The sequence below is a fragment of the Diadema antillarum genome, unplaced genomic scaffold (genome assembly GCF_040938485.1).
Source record: "Diadema antillarum isolate AM-2024a unplaced genomic scaffold, OU_Dant_1.0 seq00000049_RagTag, whole genome shotgun sequence".
Classification (NCBI taxonomy): Eukaryota; Metazoa; Echinodermata; class Echinoidea; order Diadematoida; family Diadematidae; genus Diadema; species Diadema antillarum.
The window spans coordinates 771,590-789,841 of NW_027271158.1; the positions used below are offsets into that span (position 1 = coordinate 771,590).

General features: G+C 38.2%; 1 protein-coding gene across 1 annotated transcript in view; it reads left to right on the plus strand.

Moving 5' to 3' along the window:
• Positions 1–18,252, plus strand: part of LOC139725533 (beta-arrestin-1-like) — a 54,537-nt gene that overhangs the window by 12,003 nt on the left and 24,282 nt on the right. The window contains exon 2 of the mRNA XM_071636619.1: positions 8,823–8,969. Coding sequence (XP_071492720.1) covers positions 8,938–8,969 — 32 coding nt within the window. The 5' untranslated portion in view covers positions 8,823–8,937. The remainder of the gene's footprint in view (positions 1–8,822; positions 8,970–18,252) is intronic.

The following is an 18,252-nucleotide window of genomic DNA, read 5'->3' on the forward strand; positions in this document are numbered from 1 at the left end:
ACAATTACATCATGAAAACTGGATGGATGCTTAGGATATCACCTTATACAACATGCTACCACTAGTTTGTACAAACAGCTATGACATGCAACCCCTTCACCCACAACAAATCACGGTAGGTATTATAACGCAAAAATAGTTTGAAGCGAAAGGTGATGAATCACCAACTTTTCTGTTTTGATGTGGTGTCAGCCGAGGTAATGAATGATTATTGGTCCATTAAGACACAATAATGGGAGGTGATGCCATAATTTCATCTAATTTGCATAATTGATTGCGACATAATACCTATTTCATGAAATTGTGCATTTCTTGTTTTGTTTTGTTTTACTATATGTATGTTTATTTAAGTTACATTTTTATGAGATGGAATTGAACTTCAACGAAGTAAACCCTCGACAAAATATTGTATTATACTCGTGGGTGATCGCGAAAGATCCGAGAGCATACTGCGTTTTTTTTTATTACTTTTTTTAACAAAAAGTATCAGTGATACAGGGCACATCCCTCTCACGATCCCTCTCTGGGAACTCATAGAGGAAATTTACCCCATTTTAAAGTTTATTTTGATAATTTGAGAAATGAAAAGACATAATTTGCTATCATAAAGCGCCAATCAATCGAATTCATCTTTGTTAATGAATTAGTCAATATTTCAAGCCGCTCTGATCCAATATGTTCTGCCCAAGGACGTCCCTCAGAGATCAATTTACCGCATACTCATGTTAATAGTCTGCTCCAGTCATACCGCTGGGGGGGGGGGGGGGGGACAGTTAAAAAAAAAAGAAGTTAAAGGGAATGGAAAATGAAATATTTTTTCTGCGTATGATGTAGTGTAATGCCTATATAGGATGAAGCATTTTATCATGAGAAGCACCATTAACCTCTCCAAGTTTGCATTCGGTATAAGTTCATCAAGATTCAAAGCTCTCAGTATCAGAGTTATTCTACATAGCAAGAGGAGATACCACTTGACACGATGCATTCATAGTCATTCACCTTCAATTATAGTTATGCATGCTTTAGGCTTGCTTTGGATGACGTGTCAATGTTCCATACTAAAATCCGGTGAAAATCAATTTTTTCTCGACGAATTCGTGCCGACCAACGTCCTTCTTCTCCTACTCCTCCTCCCGTTCCCATCCTCTTTCCTCTTTTCCGTCTACCTGGTAGAATGTGATAAACTCACCCTGATTAATGTAGTCACATGTTAACACTATCTTTAAAAAGACGTCTGTCGCACATATTTGTTTGTTTGATTTATTTTCTTCGACATAATTTCATACATACATACATACATGTAAATCAAATTTCTTTTCAGTAATATCAAATAAAACATCCATATACAGATTACAATGCACATGATTCGAAGAAAGAAAATAAATTTGATTTGATTTGATTTATTGATTCCTGTATTATCATTGTACATGAACATGATAATGATTTATGTACATGTATACGTGTATATACATATATTGTTGGAGTCATACATATACATAAACATCAGTTGTTGACAAAATATTTTTTCTTCATTGCCTTTACACAGTGTATACATTAACTCCATTAACAAAATTTGAATTGTACTACTAAATTTGCAAATAGTTATAAGATATACAGTCTACAGTGCAGGTGTATCTCGAATTGTTTGTATATACCCCTGGAACAATTCGACTCAGAGCCACTTCAGAGCCTTTGGATGACGTGAGGTTATCTCGCTTCCCCCTTTTGAGAGCGTCTTTCATTCTTTGCTCCTATGCGAGGGAGGAATGATGACGCTATTATTCATGTTTTCTCAACAAATTTACAGCGTGACGGCAGTCTGCGGAAGACCACACGCATTAAAAACAGAAGTCGTTGCGTGAAACAACAGACGCCTTAGAGAAGCTATCATTGGAAATTAGATATTTCTCCATCGCGTTATATGGCCATTGCAATTCACAGTGGTTCCAGAGCGTATTCTTCCGTATACCTTGCACAGACCTCTCGTTATTGTGGGAGAGAAAAAAAGCGATATTATAGGGATGCTGGCACCACATTAAAAAATAATAATAATAACAGTAATGCAAATACCCCGTCTTCTCCACATCCCTTGAGTATTTGCGTAGCCTATTTTCAAGGACCATGGACCAAATTACTTCGCCATATTTACACTGTCTTCAAAGCGTGATGGCATGTGGGATGGGGATGGGGATGGGGAGGGGGAGGGGTGGGTGACGGCTCTCTTTTCCTGGGGCGGCGGATTTACGATATCGTCATAGGAGCACTCTGGAAATGGACAGTTTTTGACAGCTTGAACGAGGCGGTTTGTCAATCAGATTTTGTTTTATTCAATCGCACATTAAATCCACTCGACATTCATCCATTATTCAACTCATCATTCATTCACTTGTTCAGTCATGCACTCATCCTCTCACTCAGTTACCCATGCATTTACGTTCGTGTTCACTCACAGTCCTGTTCACTTATTCATCCCTTGGCTCATAAAATTACTCACACATTCATCAATGCATTCACTCATTCACTCACTCACTTATTCACCCATTCCTTCCTTCCCTCATTCATTCGTTCATTCAGACAATCATGATTGTGTGCATGCGTTCATAATGTATACATGTTAATAAATCTACATATTATTCTTTGGGCAACAACAACAACAAAAAAACGGTAAGAACAAAATAAAGAAGAAAGTATTGTCAGTGAGGGATTATAGTGGATGGATCGGTGTATAATTTTGGGCAACAACAAAAAAAGGCAAATAGTAAGAACAAAATAAAGAAGGTACTGTCGGTGAGGGATAGATCGGTATACTTGTTGCCTCGAGTCAGGGTGTTCGATGAAGATGTGGTTCTTGAAGAGACAACTGCTCAGTGGTGCATCTTTAACTATTTCAGCAGCTGTTGTTTTGACATATAAACGGAAGTGTGATCTTTTTGTTCTTGTTCTCGTTTTTTTTTTGTTTTTTTTTTTGTTTTGTTTTGTTTTTTTTTTTTTTTTTTTGGGGGGGGGGTTGTTTTTGTACTTAGTGGAGGAAGATGGTAAATGCCATGCATTATACTTGCGCCATGTGGTGGAAAGAACGACCGTCGTGATTAATGAATGGTTCGTTCGACTCCACTAAGGAGATAGGAAAGAAAACTTACAAAACATGAGAAGATGATAAAGAATAAACTGAAAAGGGGAAAAGACGGTAGTGAGGCCCAGTAGTGACTACGTCTGAGCAATGTTTCGAGTCATCATGCAGTCCTAACCGGGGGGGGGGGGGGGGGGGGGCACTTTGTACCTAGAGATTGAAGTCCATAATATGAGTATCCAGAAGGCTATGTTGTAGTAGCTCCGTGGTGTATCACAAGACTTTCTCGCGAGAGCAGGATGTAAAACCGATGAAGTGGTCCGTCACTCATGTCGCACATGCGTGCACACACTCGTAAAACGTAAGAGTAATACCGACCGGATAAGGTGTCTCAAGTGACTATCAGTATGTCAGCGAACGGCATCAACCTGGGACATCGTACCATGATATTGAATGCACAAAGCCGAGATGACTGGAATGGTGAATAATTGATAGGAAAATGTAAGGAGTACAGTACGTGATAAAAGCCATCAATCAAGAAAGGTATGTATGATTGCTAATTGTAGTACTTTTGTCGTTGTTGTTGTTGATGTTGATGCTGATGTTTATATATATATTTTTTCATTTTTTTTTTCAATTCTCAATCTGTCAAGACTATCTGTGCCACAACGTTTCTACATTCTTCGGAGTGCATTAGACTAGACTTCGGCCTGTTTGGTTGACCACACTTTTTTCCAGTTTTTTTTTTTTTTTTTTTTTTTTTTTTTACCTGTTGAGTAGCAATGTGTGAAATCATGCAGTGACGAAGCTTCGTTATATGAATGTTCCCTCCAAAATCTGAAATTCCTATACATTTCCTTATAGTTGATGGTGAAAGATTTGAAACATATGAGAATGTTTTACCCTATTTCGAGGGTTTTCAATCGTATCTGCTGGTTGGTGTAACTTTTGCATCCTTAACCTTAAAAAGACTAGGGCCCTCCCCCTCCCCCCTCCCCCCCCCCCCCCCGTCCTCAAAATCTCCAGAATAGCCCAGTCTTTTCAGGGTTAAAGGGATTGTATAGTTTTGGTTGAGACCTAATTTCAGGTTTCTAACATTTTTTTGTGAGATAATGAGAAACCTCTTCTGAAATATGAAAGAGGATGTAATTCCATGAGGAATTCAACATTTATTTGATGAAAATCGGTTTTGAAATGGCTGAAATATCCAAAACAGAGTGATTCTAATAAGTGTGGGACCCACACTTTATTCCGATCGCTTTGTTTTACTCTGTTTTTGGATGTTTCAGTCATTACAAACCCGATTTTCATCAAATAAACTTTGAATTCCTCTTTAATTGGTATGCTCTGTACTATTTCATAAGTGTTTTCTTGGTATCTTGCAAGAAGTTAAAAGGCCAGTTCTCATCTCCACCAAAACTGTACCATCCCTTTAAGGGTTTTGAGATATTCAAGATGGCCGTTGAAGTGCCCTCCAAAATCTTAAAATCTCAAAACCCTCAAGGATGCTCAGGAATTGCGTTATCCTGCACCTACGAAATAGGTTGAAACCATACTTTTTTTCTTTGTAATTATAATCACTTACACATTTAGATACATGTAGAAATATCAAATTTTTCGGCCTTATTGGCGGCCATTTTCAATATCTTAGAACCCTCAAGCTTTCCTAAAGGATGCAAGATTTGCATCAGTATATAGATTCGAAATATACGGAGTAAAACTATCAAAAACATTGGACGGACGGTATAAAACAAGGTTAGATCCCATATCTGACTTTAGCACCCACGCTGATTACCCACATCACAGTTACATTCTGATTATGTACAGACAAGGGTCATTGCAGACCTTTTCTTGATATTGACTTATAACCGAAGTTTCTAACGGTATACTAGAACGTCTCAGTCAAGCTTTTCGCAGCTTTAATGACGATCCACACAAAATGTATATGACATATTACATGTACAGAATATGTGCATATATCTGTGTGCAATGTATGTATACGTGTTTATTTTTTGTGAGATAAATCAATCAAATCACATCAAATCAAATCAAATCAAATCAAATCAAATCAAATTAATGTATGAACCAGGTGCATAGTGTACAGGTGAAAATGTACTCTTTTCAACCGAATCAGCAAAATACTTTCATGTAGCACTTAGACATAGATTACCACTTTCTGATTGGCTGTACCAACTGCTCTTCTAAAACATCATTCCATGTCCGTAAAGTGTGTGGTTCCAGAAGTTATTGGTGTTAACTGTGAACTGGCTTATTACTTAGTATAGGATAAGCACCGGTGTGTTGAGAGGGTTGGTTACTAACCTGCAGAATACAAAAACAAGGAGAGACAGATATAGAGATAGATAGATATGGTGTTCGTGCCTGAGGTAAATGCGCACCAAACAATTATAGTGTGATGTCAGTTGGAGTTAATGGATGTTGATTAGAGTGCCATAAATTGGGGGGGGGGGGGATTTTGCTATCACCATCGAGTGTGAGAATGTTGAGGTTATACTTAAATCGACGAGGAGGGGGGAGGGGAGCCTGTCAACATGTGATGGATTGTTGTTTGCCGCACGGGATGAAATTCGTCCTGCGAGAGAGGATTGGTACTATCCCACATTCCTCTTGGGTCCATAATCATTCAAAGCTAACATGATGACATTATCCACATCCACCCAAGTAGGAGCGGTCGCTATGGTAACGGTTAATGAGCCTACCACTCTAAAGCATCTGCTAATGAAATAAGGTGAGAGTAATTCAATGATGCAAATTGAAATTACACGTTATTTTCAGCACTCTGTGCTGAATTCTTCTTCCAACCCTATAGCTTCATGTTTATTTTTTTCTCCTTGTCTGATGCACTTTTTATTTCAAGCTCTTAAGTGCAAGAGCGTGAACACTGTTACGCACAAAGACACACACACACACACACACACACACATACAGGCATACACATACATTCACACACAAACATACAAACATAATTATGAATAATTATGTGGCAGCACATATAGGTGGCATATATGGCACACCCACACTTCTGAATCATTAAAGCTCATTGTTCGGGGCCCGAGCGGGCGCGACACGCTCACAATATATTTTTTTAAAACTTTTCTCAAGGGCTCATTTCCACTGCACATGCACAGTTCTGCAGGAGTTACATATTTTTTTTCTCTCATTTGAGATAAAAGTGTGATATTATATTATACCGGAAGGAATGTAGGATACGTGATATTCTTCAGAAATGGAAACACTGCATATCCGAAAATCTGATTCTGCATCTTACGAGTAATATATCTGTCTGTCTGTCTCTTTGTCTCTTTGCCTGTGTGTTTGTCTGACTTTCTCATTTTTCTATAATGTATCCTCCTCTTTCATCCTCCTCCTATATCCTCTAGACTACACACCCCCTCCGATCCATGAGCAAGCTGTAAGTTAGCTTGACGTAAATCTATCCATACCTGTTTTATTATATTTTTCAATTTCAATTTCAATTCATTTCTGCATTATTCAAACAAAAATACGATAACCCCTATTTTGATTGATTTTCTTAAAAAGATCAAGCGTTCAAACAAAATTAATGAATAATTCAAAACTTTCATGACATGTTCTATGCTGATAGATCGCTCATAGATCATATGTCGATCATAGATCGCTATGATAAAGTTGACTTTAATGGTACATACAATAGTAAGATTGAAAAGAGTATTATAAGTTTCATCTTTGTATTGGACTTTAAATACAGAAAAAAAAAATTATGGAGTTCGAAAATTTAATGCAATTTCAACAATGTTTCGAGTATGATGGCACTTCTACTATTCTGTGTATTTTTATATTTCATGTCATTTGTTAAAAATCTTGCTAAAATCACCTTTAATATTACAAAGCTTTCCACTTTAGTGAATTAAATTTGACAGAGACTGGATGATGTATATCATCTATGCTGTATCAAAGCTACGTCCGACGTTGATGGATTCTTCGCTCGCATAGTTCAATATCATAACCAAGGTCTCATCTACTTAATGGACAAGTTCACCTTCATAGACATGTGGGTTGAGTGAATGCAGCAATATTAGTAGAACATATCAGTGAGAGTTTGAGCAAAATCGGACAATCCGTTGAAAAGTTATGAATTTTTAAAGTTTCTGCTCAGTCATGGCTGGATGAAAAGACTACTATAGCTTGTGGTGTCACATGAGTACAACGATATAAAGAAAGAATAAAGAAAATTTCCATTTTTCTCGCATAACAAAAGAACACTCGACTTCTCTCTTTCAGAAGGCAGGGGGAATAATATTACCCTTAACATACGTCAGTAGCAAGTCAAAGACATGTGCACTTTAGTCAAAAAGTAAAGTTTTGTGAAATTCTCTTTTTATTTTCCTTATACAGTTGTACGCATGTGACATCATACACTGTAGTAGTCTTCTCTTCCAGCAGTGACTGCGCAGATACTTAAAATATTCGTAACTTTTGAACGGATTGGCCAATTTTCCTCAAACTTTCACTGATGTGTTCTACTAATATTGCTGCATTCTCTCAATCCTTATGTATATGAAGGTGGACTTGTCCTTTGAGGTATTGAAGGCACTGTTCCCTTAATAAAAGGCATGTCAAGTATTATCGTTATTTATACCTATGTGCTGCCACGTATACACCCCACCATACATTTGCCTGGATTATGCGGGACAAACTGGGGAAAAAAATCTTGTTGAAAGATGCTCGGAGCAGGGAATGCTCACACGCAAATCCAAAGTTTGAGAGTGTAACATAATCTACAGTGCTGCCATGATCTTTTCATCTTGATAGTGTAACAGACATTGACAATGAATTGTTTTTAATCCATTAAACTAGTATATTTCATTCATTAGGATTCAATTCAATTCAAATTCAATTCAAAAGATATGTCATAATTGTGGCTCTACCTGTTCACCGATTGGCAATACAAGTCAGATTTTGTTGTTGTTGTTGTTGTTGTTGTTGTTGTTGTTATAATTGTTGTTGTAATTGTTGATGTTCTAGTTCTTGTTCTTGTTGTTGTTATAATTTTTGCTGTAGTTGTTGATGTTGTTGTTGTTGTTGTTGTTAAACCTTTTCAAAAATGTTATGAAATGATAGGGTCCAGTCTGAAGAGCAAGAGTTACTGAAGGGTGATTGTGTCGTGTATAGGCTGCAACAATCATTAAGGATACGGAAGTAGCTACTTTTAGGGTCCATGTACTCTTCAGAAGCTCAGTGACTCTTTAAGTCAACGTGCGAGGCGTGCATTTTTTACTCGTACGTCACAAAATTATAAAGTGATCTGTAAATTATTGTGTGGGTGGGCTTGTTAGAGCATTCTCTAGTGCGTTTACTAAATCTTTGTGTATATTTATACTCTACGCAGGGATTTTTGTTGCATAATGTTTTCTGTTTGCTGTGCTTTTACTCTCGTAAAACATCTGGAAAAGTATAGATAAAGCGAATAATCAGACAAGAAACAATCTACAAAATATGCACGCTAACTGACAAAATGGCTCTATAGACAGGATAGAAAGCTTATCCCCGTGTAGTTTCACAATCACTCTGACAATAGCGATCGGGAAACGACGCCCATCCAGAGAAAACGTGTGATGGGGGAAAAAACAGACGACTTGCTTCATGTGGAAGTGTGCACGTAGGTTCAGTCTTATCCTTGAATAGGATTGCAGTTCAGACGTATATACGGCAGTCTACGAGCTATTCTCCAATCCCTTTTGTATCTTTGCAGAGCAGCTAAGGAGCAGACGATCCTCGGAGTCCTTTTGGCGCGAAGCGGATATCAACCTTGCCTCCAGCGGTATAAACAAAGCAACTCAACTCGTCACGCGCACGCACCTATCGGAATGTCTGCCTCCAAAGGGAAGTCGGGTACAAGGTAAGACAGCAACTTTGAGTCAAGTAAAGCGAATAAAGTGATGGCTCCTCTGTAATGGCGGATTTACAAACGTGAATTCGTTTGTGTACGGTCTGAATTTATTCCAGAATGAAATCAAACATGTAAAAGGGAAACTAGTAATAATGAAGAGGAAAATATTATATGCAGCATGTCATATATGCTTCGAAATTTATTCATTCCCATGGTGCTGGACGGTAAATACCTATGTAGGCCTAATTGATATTTTGGTTGTTTTGTTTTGTTTTGTTTTGTTTTGTTTTGTTTTTTTTGGGGGGGGGGTTGTGTGTGTGTGTGTGTGTGTGTGTGTGCGTGTGTGTGTGTGTTTTCCCTCTTTGCACTCTAGTGAAGCTGCTGCCTCTCTCAAAGTACCCCTTCTGGTTAGTTGTACTGAAATAACAAGGTCCTCTTTGAGTGTCTTTCCTGCATGATGCATTGGTGATTCAGTGCTCCTTTCAAACATGCTCTAATGGAGTGTGTTCGCGGCAAAGAGGAAATATTAGGATTTACATTATACTGACAGCCTCGAAAATGTCATTACAGTCCATTGACAGGCTTAGCTGACAAGACCTGTCATTAACTGATAACGCAAGACCATTTCAATTTCCATATATCCATCACAGTTTGCGATGCAGCCAAGTCGCGTATCGATGCAGCGTCATTAATTTTCCATATGGCAGATCCACGGATGCCCGCAGTGCAAATTAAAAAGTCTGGTTGTCATGGTGACCAGCAAATGAGCAGCGACACCAGCGCTCGACACGCGTCTTGACTCTCGAATAGCAGCTATAGAAAACGACACGGCCTTTAAGAATACCTCATGGGCGATATATTATATTGGCGAATTTAATTGCGATGTTCTAATGGAGGGTGTGAAATACCCGTAAAGATCTTCATCACAGAAGGCTTAATCAATGGTTCTATTTCAGACTTTTTTTTCTCTCTCTCTCTTCCGAGCCGGAATATTAATTATGCATAAGTTTGTTTCGTCTATAGCTTTGTCAAAGAAACAGTTATGTTTTCATCGCTTTATAAACTTGAAAACTTCGGAATATACAAAAGTTTTAAATCGTATGATTAGCATTCCATGATGAACATTGACTTTTGTTTTCCTCTTCCTTACAAGCGCTTCGTCTGTGACCATGCACTCTCTTCTCTCTTTCAATATGCAATCCATAATTATTCTTTTTTTTTTCTTGCGTTGGTTCCTTGTCGCATCCCACATAAAGTATTGTACAAGGAAACACCTTTAAGTCACTTTAGACTGTATTAATAGTGATTAATGCCTTAACACAGAAGTCTGATTCTTTCAAGCGGAAACTGTAATGCAAATTTATAGATAAATTTCCTTTTCTAGTATCCCCCGCACGGATGCTAATTCTAAGCTATAATCTTTTTCTTTCTCCCCATACCTGACCCGTGGGTGTATACAACCTCCCCCCCCCCCCATTTTTGTCCCATGCGCTTTGAGAACCAAGGCAGACACCTGTACGCCGTAATGCTTCCTGTTGAATTTTACATGAAGTTCCTTACCGCCTTCTACATCAGCGCCATCTTGATCTTTTTAATTGAAACAAAATCATTGAAAGCTGTTTTATCGTATTAAAGATGTGAAGTGGTTTTCACATCCTGTGCCTGTCTGAATTGATGTGTCCAACAACACCCTGTTCGAGTTGGCTTTAATGAAAACAACAACAACAACAACCTGAGTTCAAAAAGAGAAACCTTGTCTTGATGACTTTATTTGCCTCTATATCTATTGAAATAAGACTCGCAATGGCAACATTTAGGGATCTGAGGGCTGTACAGCTGTTAGTTTATCGAACTGAAACATAATTTTCGTGATTTGAGTGTGCGTGTGTGTGTGTGTGTGTGTGTGTGTGTTTGTGTGTATGTGTGTCATTAAGCCGATAGATGAATTAAAAGTTGGTAACATCATCATTTCAGTTAATATGCAGATGCATATGGTCACGACCAATTTCACTATTTAGCTTGTGCGAAAATTAAAGATCCAAGGACTTTGTTATCATTTCATACAAGTTAATGATTCTGTCAATAAAGTCAACTTTGTTATTCGATTGAATCTATAGCTAAAATTGTATTTTCGATACCACATGAATTCTTTGAAATACAATAATCGCAAGAACAGGTATATAAAAACATATAGGAATGCACAACTGAAAATGGGGAAAAAAATAAGCAATTTCAAAAGTGATACCAAACAGAGTGAAAAAAAGAAACCATCATTGTATTTCTAGACCTTTTGGCAAGAAATTGTATTATATAACGCGGGTTTTCTTGCAAGTCAAACCGAAAATACCCTGCAGTAAAGTTTTAAGTTTGATAAGATTTACCAATTATGTCTAAACTTTATCCACGTTTTGCCATCATGTGGTCGCAGACATTAAAGCTGCACAGTTAATACAGACGTTCAAACTGAAAAGCTAATAAAGTTGATGTGACTGAAAATAAAAAGATTCTACCTTTGAGTCGATGCAGAAAGCTTCGATATCTTAAAAACGGTTTTTTTGATTCCCTAGAGTACTACTATGAGCAACCGTCTTGCCATTGTCTATAATCTTTCACACGTTTGATCGAATCACGCTTTTAAACCTGATTTTCTAAATAGCTCGTTTAGGTGGTGGCAAGATTTTTTAACCTTGAATTGACATATTCTTCTGGACATTGGGGACCTTTGTATAACATTAATAGCTTAACGTCTGAGGATTTGAAAAATATCTCAATCAGAAAATGGATGTGTTCTTCCTTTTGGCAATTCATGATGCACATGCATATAATCAGCAGTAGATGTTGACTTACTGTACTAACATTATTGTTTTCTTTCTTTTTTTGTTACGACATATCAGCCTCATCAATCATTACTCAGGGATTTAAATAACATAATTAGCAAGACTTATTCTTTCTTTTCCTGATCTTTTCTTTCTTATCTCCTTTTTTTTTTGGGGGGGGGGCTGTTTCTGTCAAGATAGGCCTTCATGTGAACTATGCGCATTCTAAATTCCAAATGGAAAAATAATGACGAATGCTTCGAGGATTTTCAGAAATCTATACAAACACGTTCGTTATCGCCTACAATAATGTTCAAAATGAAACGAGTTAGGTATATAGTTACATGCCAAAGGCATTTAATTCTACTTTGTTGTTGTAGTTGAATCCTTTAAATCTTACTCAAAATGTTTCTAATACTGATCGTAATGTGATTTAATAATGTAGTTGAATAATTTCAAAATCGAATGTTCCCACGATAAAGACAAAAGTAAGCACACACACACACCCACACACACTCACAGACACACACAGACAGACACATCAGGCAGACAGACACACAGACAGACACATACACACACACACACACACACGGTAAACCTGACATGCTGCTTTGGTGGACACGCTTACTTTTTAGTCTGAATCACTTTTTGGTGGTATTGTTGTTAATTCTAATAGCTTTACCTTAACCCGTTCAATACGGGAACCTGGTGGCCTGTGTATTAACTTTATGGAGATGTCAGAATTTATTATGGAATGGGTTAAGATGCAACTCCAGATCCCAAAGTCTGCGCACTATATATACTGCGAATAACGACACTTTCCAACTCAAATCACAATGTAAGAATAGAACAATAGCGTACCATAACCTTGATATGAATTATATCGACCGTAGTAGCCAGGACGGAAAAAAAACCCAGAAAGTTCAATGATAATCTGGTTGAAGTAGGGAGCTAGTATTAATAGTATATCATTATTTTTATTAGGTCCCTTCAAAGAAGAAGAAGAAAACGGACGGATGCAAATTTCCGCTTATAAGCAATAGATCATATTCCAAGCTCTTAGCAAGAAAATATTATTCAAAGTGACTTGTTGTTAGGGTCAGAGAAAAATTTTCCATAAGGCTTGAAAAGAAAATCAAGCGCATATGGATACTGCTGACGCCATGGTTACGAGAAAACAATATCCCTTTCATAATATCCAGCGTTTCCTGATGAAAACAGAGCTGCTGTACAGCATGAAAGACTGTCGTAAAATTGCCGGGAAAGCGTCCATAAAACTAATTGCGTCTGCCAAGGATAAAGTTTTGTTCCAATTATACAGTGAATTCTCATGTTTCAAAAACCACCGAAGTATCTGGGTCAAACTGTCTGGAGTAATCTTCAAGATAATCATGAAATGCAGCGATACCACTCTTCTTGTCATTACACTCTGTTTTTGGGGGTTTTTTTTAATGATATTTGTTGACACTTATGGAACTAAGAATAGAATTTCGCGCTGGAAAACTCGACGTGACGCGTAATTCATAACGCCCCGTTAATTTGATTTGCCTTTAATTGATCAGACGCAGAAATGAGTTTCAAAGTGATGCCTATTTTCTTCTGATACTGTAGTTTGGCAGGGTGATTCGAACCACTTATATCATCGTGCGAGCTGCAAAGGCTGACAAGACGAGACATTTCGACGGTACATCTAACTGCCACAACAAAACAGAACAAATAATTAAAGAGGTACATAATACTAAAAGAAAACAGAATGAAAAAAGAGAACTATTTACTTCCATTTGAATACATTTATGCTAACGAACAGGTTTGTAGTTTGCTCTCGTGTTTTTTTTTAATGTGTTTGTGTGTGTGTTTCTTCAAAAGAGAATTTCTTAATTGTAACCAAGATCGAATGTGCAGCAGTGAAATTATTATTTCCCACTGACGTCATTAACTTTTGAGATTATAATTTTGTCACAGACACCATTGCCTGAGTGTTGTTTTTTAAACTGATGCAGTTTCATCTTTTTTAAAGCTACATCACTGCAGACCTAAAGAAGAATGAAATCCAAATAAACAGTGTAATGTGGATTGAGGAAATTGAGGAAATGTCAGTAAAACGCTTCAGCGAAGTTTGAGGAGAATCGGACAAGCTGTTAAAAAAAAGTTGTGAATATTGTGAATATCTAAAGTCTCGGTGTGCATGCTGTCATGAGATGAGAAGACTGCAACACGAACTGTTGTAGTCTTCTCATCCAGTGATGGCGACACTGAATCCTTGAAAATTCATGATTTTTCAGTAGTTTGCCTGATTATCCCCAAACTTCATTTCTGTCTCTACGAATATTGCTGCTTTCACGCAATCTACGTATAAGATTATTTTATTTTGGGTTTCATCTCCCTTTAATTCTCCGTGATAAAACTCATCCGTCGACGCCGAACGACGCCACCAGGATGGCCGTTTCCTACTATACCAACTATTTGTGAAGTCAAGCTGCTTTGTTCCTCCTCGATCAGTTTAATAATGGAGTGTAAAAGGGAGTGCAATATTATTGCACGGTATGGATGCGATCATGAAGGACGAGTAGGATTTTCACACGCGGTAGAATGATATCGATAATTAGTCTGAAACGGTTTCAGGGATGGTCACCATGATTATTCTCAAAATATGTAACGAAGCTGCTTAATAGCAGTGTGGTGTGAAGCTAAAAGCACCACACGCATCGTAAAACGTTCTTTTTCATTTTTTTTTCTCCAGCAAATGAAAGTCAAAAGTAGTTGACGTTTGGGACGAAATTGCAAGTGATAAAATATGCCTGATATACTTCAATTCTTTTTAATAACGTTCATACGGGAAGACGCAATAGCTGCAATTTACAATAACAACTGTAACTACTTCCCAAGCTTTTCGGTCTCCTACCCCCTGTTGAGATCTCGTCTTAAACACCAAAGATATTCTTTGCAAGTATTGTATCTGAGTATCATATGATACTTTCACTGAGACCTAGAGTAACTTTACGTAATCCACCACAACGCCCTCAATTAAGTATAATCTTGGCTATGCTCCATCCCACGACAGCTATTACGGCACATTCTCACTCGATTGATTGATACTTGAATGTTGTACACTTCAGTCCGCATCTACTGTCTCTTAAATTGCTTCACCACATGCGCCCTGGTTATCTGCTCATTGTAACTATAGCATCACTGTCCCTCTCCCCTCCTCCCTCCCCTCGCTCTCTCTCTTATATATATATATATATATATATATATATATATATATATATATATATATATACTAACATCAAAGGACTTAACCACAACATGGCGGGGCGGTGCAAGGACAGTAAATCTATTGACAGCAAATCTTGCACATATAGACGTGGCTGGTGTTGGGTAGCACCCCTTTAATCATCGAGCTTTCGTCTATATGTGCAAGATTTGCTGTCAATATATATATATATATATATATATATATATATATATAATCATATAATATATATATATATATATAAAATATATATATATATATATATATATATATATATATATATATATATAGGTATATAATCAGTCGTGCGGGCTGCTAATTTACTTCTACAAACATGTAATGACCTCCTTTCTGACCAGGGGGGCGTTTCATCAACGAGTTCGTCGGAGGCTTTCACCGACGAATTTGCTATCAGCCAATCAGACGCAAGGATTTACACTGACAACTGTTAAAAGCTAATGAAATCCTTGGTCTGATTGGCTGATAGCAAATTCGTCGGTGAAAACTCCGACGAACTCGTTGATGAAACGCCCCCCTGGTCGAAGAAATCCCAACTCTATAAAGTATTTCACCATCGGAGGTTGATCATTTTGGTATATCACGATGATGTTCGATCCAGCAACATAATTACCTTAATTTTGACCAGTTTACTGAATACCATTTCTCTCAGCGGCATATCTCAAGAAAGCACGCAAGTGAGGTATTATCTACTTTATCTATATAAGATACAACAACCAAAGTTTATACGCAAATAAAGTGGCACGCACTTGTGGAAATTTGTCATGCAGTTCTGCGTTTACATCCTTTATTATTGGATACAGTGGACCTCACTTTGATATTTGCTCAATATACTCTGTTGGGTATAGGCGGTTTTATTGCTCTGCGCCCCTTCTCGCCCCCCCCCCTTTCCTCTCTCTCTCTCTCTCTCTCTCCCCCTCGCTTTCTCTCTCCCTATCATTCCCTCCCATTCCTTGGTATCGGCGTAAACAGCAAGAATCCTATAAATGGAATGTGTTTGTACTTGTCAAGAGTCACATAAACTCAGGTTTATTCGGATTGTGTCGAAGCTACACCTTGAATTGCAAATAATCTTGCACATTTCCCGAGACTTCCTCGAATACAGCATCGCGTATTCTCTTCTTCCCCTCACCCCCCCCCCCCCCCCCCACCACCATCTCTATCTCTGCTCCGCCATTGTATATACGTTGATGAAGCCTTACTGGTGGTGACGCTGCCACACACAATCTACACGCCATCATTGACGGGTTAACACTGAAATCGCATTTCCAGCCAATATAAACGTTATATACAGATAGCTTGTGCACTTGACAGGCCCTCCTACCATCTTTCCCTGATAGACAGCCTCCCGCTTTTTACATATAATGTTATTACCATCCAACACTTCCCACTCAAGTGAGAAGGTAATCTCCATAAAGGGAAATAAGTGAACAGCCGGTACTTATACGTGCTGATGAGGGAGTGCAAGAACACGAAGATAAAAGCAATTCACTCTCCTTGAAATTAGAGCCTTGATTAACTAAAGAGTATATATTTAGCAAATTCTTGTATCTTTGTAGTTATTTTGTCTGCCGTTCCGTCTTTTCTCCTATATACTGCCCTGTAATTGATGCTTCGAGGAAACTTTATCTTTATTATTTTGTTCTATAAAGAGGAGGATAAAAAATATATGATTTTCTGTTAGGAGGACAGAAAGTGTTATTATACAATAATGACACACAAACGCAAACACAGGCACATGCCGTCACAAATGCACACACACACACTCTCTCTCTCTCTCTCACACACACACACACACTCGCTTAGAGGCTCACAGCCATACACATACACACACACACATGCACAAACCTATACACGCACACAAACACACACAAACACACACACACACACACACACACACACACACACACATATACTAGCAATAGGTACAGGAACATTGCGGGGGTACCCCGTTTTCTCCTGTAGACAAATAATCTCGCAGTACAATTTTACTTCCACATCAGTCATGACAGTGCTTGACTAAATAAAGAAAAACATTGCCTAAGATGAAACACCCATAATGTACCTCTTGCTCGTCCACGCCTTATCACACCGATACATACTGACAAGCATTGATACTGACATTTCTCCCTCGTATCAATAAGAATTGCTCGAAGAGTCTGTCAGAGTATACAGCATCTTTCAGAAAGTGACCGTGGCAAATACTAGTTACCACTAGAAACCCTTCCTCTTGAGTACCCATCAAAGATTAATTGTGTGTCATCTACTTATTTAGCATGGTACAGATAGACTCAAGTTTGACCTGCACTACACCTTTTTTTCCCCTCAGTATATAGCCACGGCGACTGTTCTTCTACGCTCTTATCGGGAAATTAAAAATTCTTGTCGGAATTAAAGCAAGAAAGACACGACATGCAGCGATAAAACGTGATACAGTTATCAAAAGAAAAAAAAGGAGTCCTTTTCATCTAAGGTCGGGTTCATTTTTTTATGCGAACAAAGCAAAGCAAAATGATGTAAGAATGACATGCTATGTCAAGTGGGAATAGGAACAAAACAGCTAAGACTGAAATTTTGACATAAGTTGTGCACTAGGTTGAAATGTGCCGTCATCAAAAGCGAAAAATGTTAGGGCAAGGCAAGTATGTGCGTGCGGCTTTCATTCGAGGCACAAGGTTGAGCGACTCAGAGCAGGAAGTTCTAAGGGTCATTGTTGCTTTTTACCCCCGGATGCATTCAGGTGTTCCTAAATGTCAGACGCGTGAGATGAACGTTGAAAATTATCTACTGTTTTAGGGAAAAAGATAGGGTGAGGGGGGAGGGTAGGAGAAAGAAAGAGAGGGGGAGAGAGGGAGGGGGAAGTCATCATTCTTGCCTTTTCATGGATACGAGGGAGCCATGGGTATTTTTGAGAGGATGGTGGCAGAGAAGGGGTTGCAAATTCATGGCACGTGGGCTGACTGAGCACGAAGGGTGCTATCGATATGTTCAGAAACACTAAAAACGAAAGCACGAATAGAAGAGGAAGAGAGAATGAGGAAAAACTGGGGAGAGGCAACTGGCTGCTGCCTTGAATGAGATAGAAAGTGTGAGAACCAGCGCCTGAGAGATATGTAACCTATCAATGTTCCGTGAAAGGCAAGAAATTTAACTTTTCAATGTTCCGACAATGATTGGACGATATCTTATGCAACCAGAGACACAG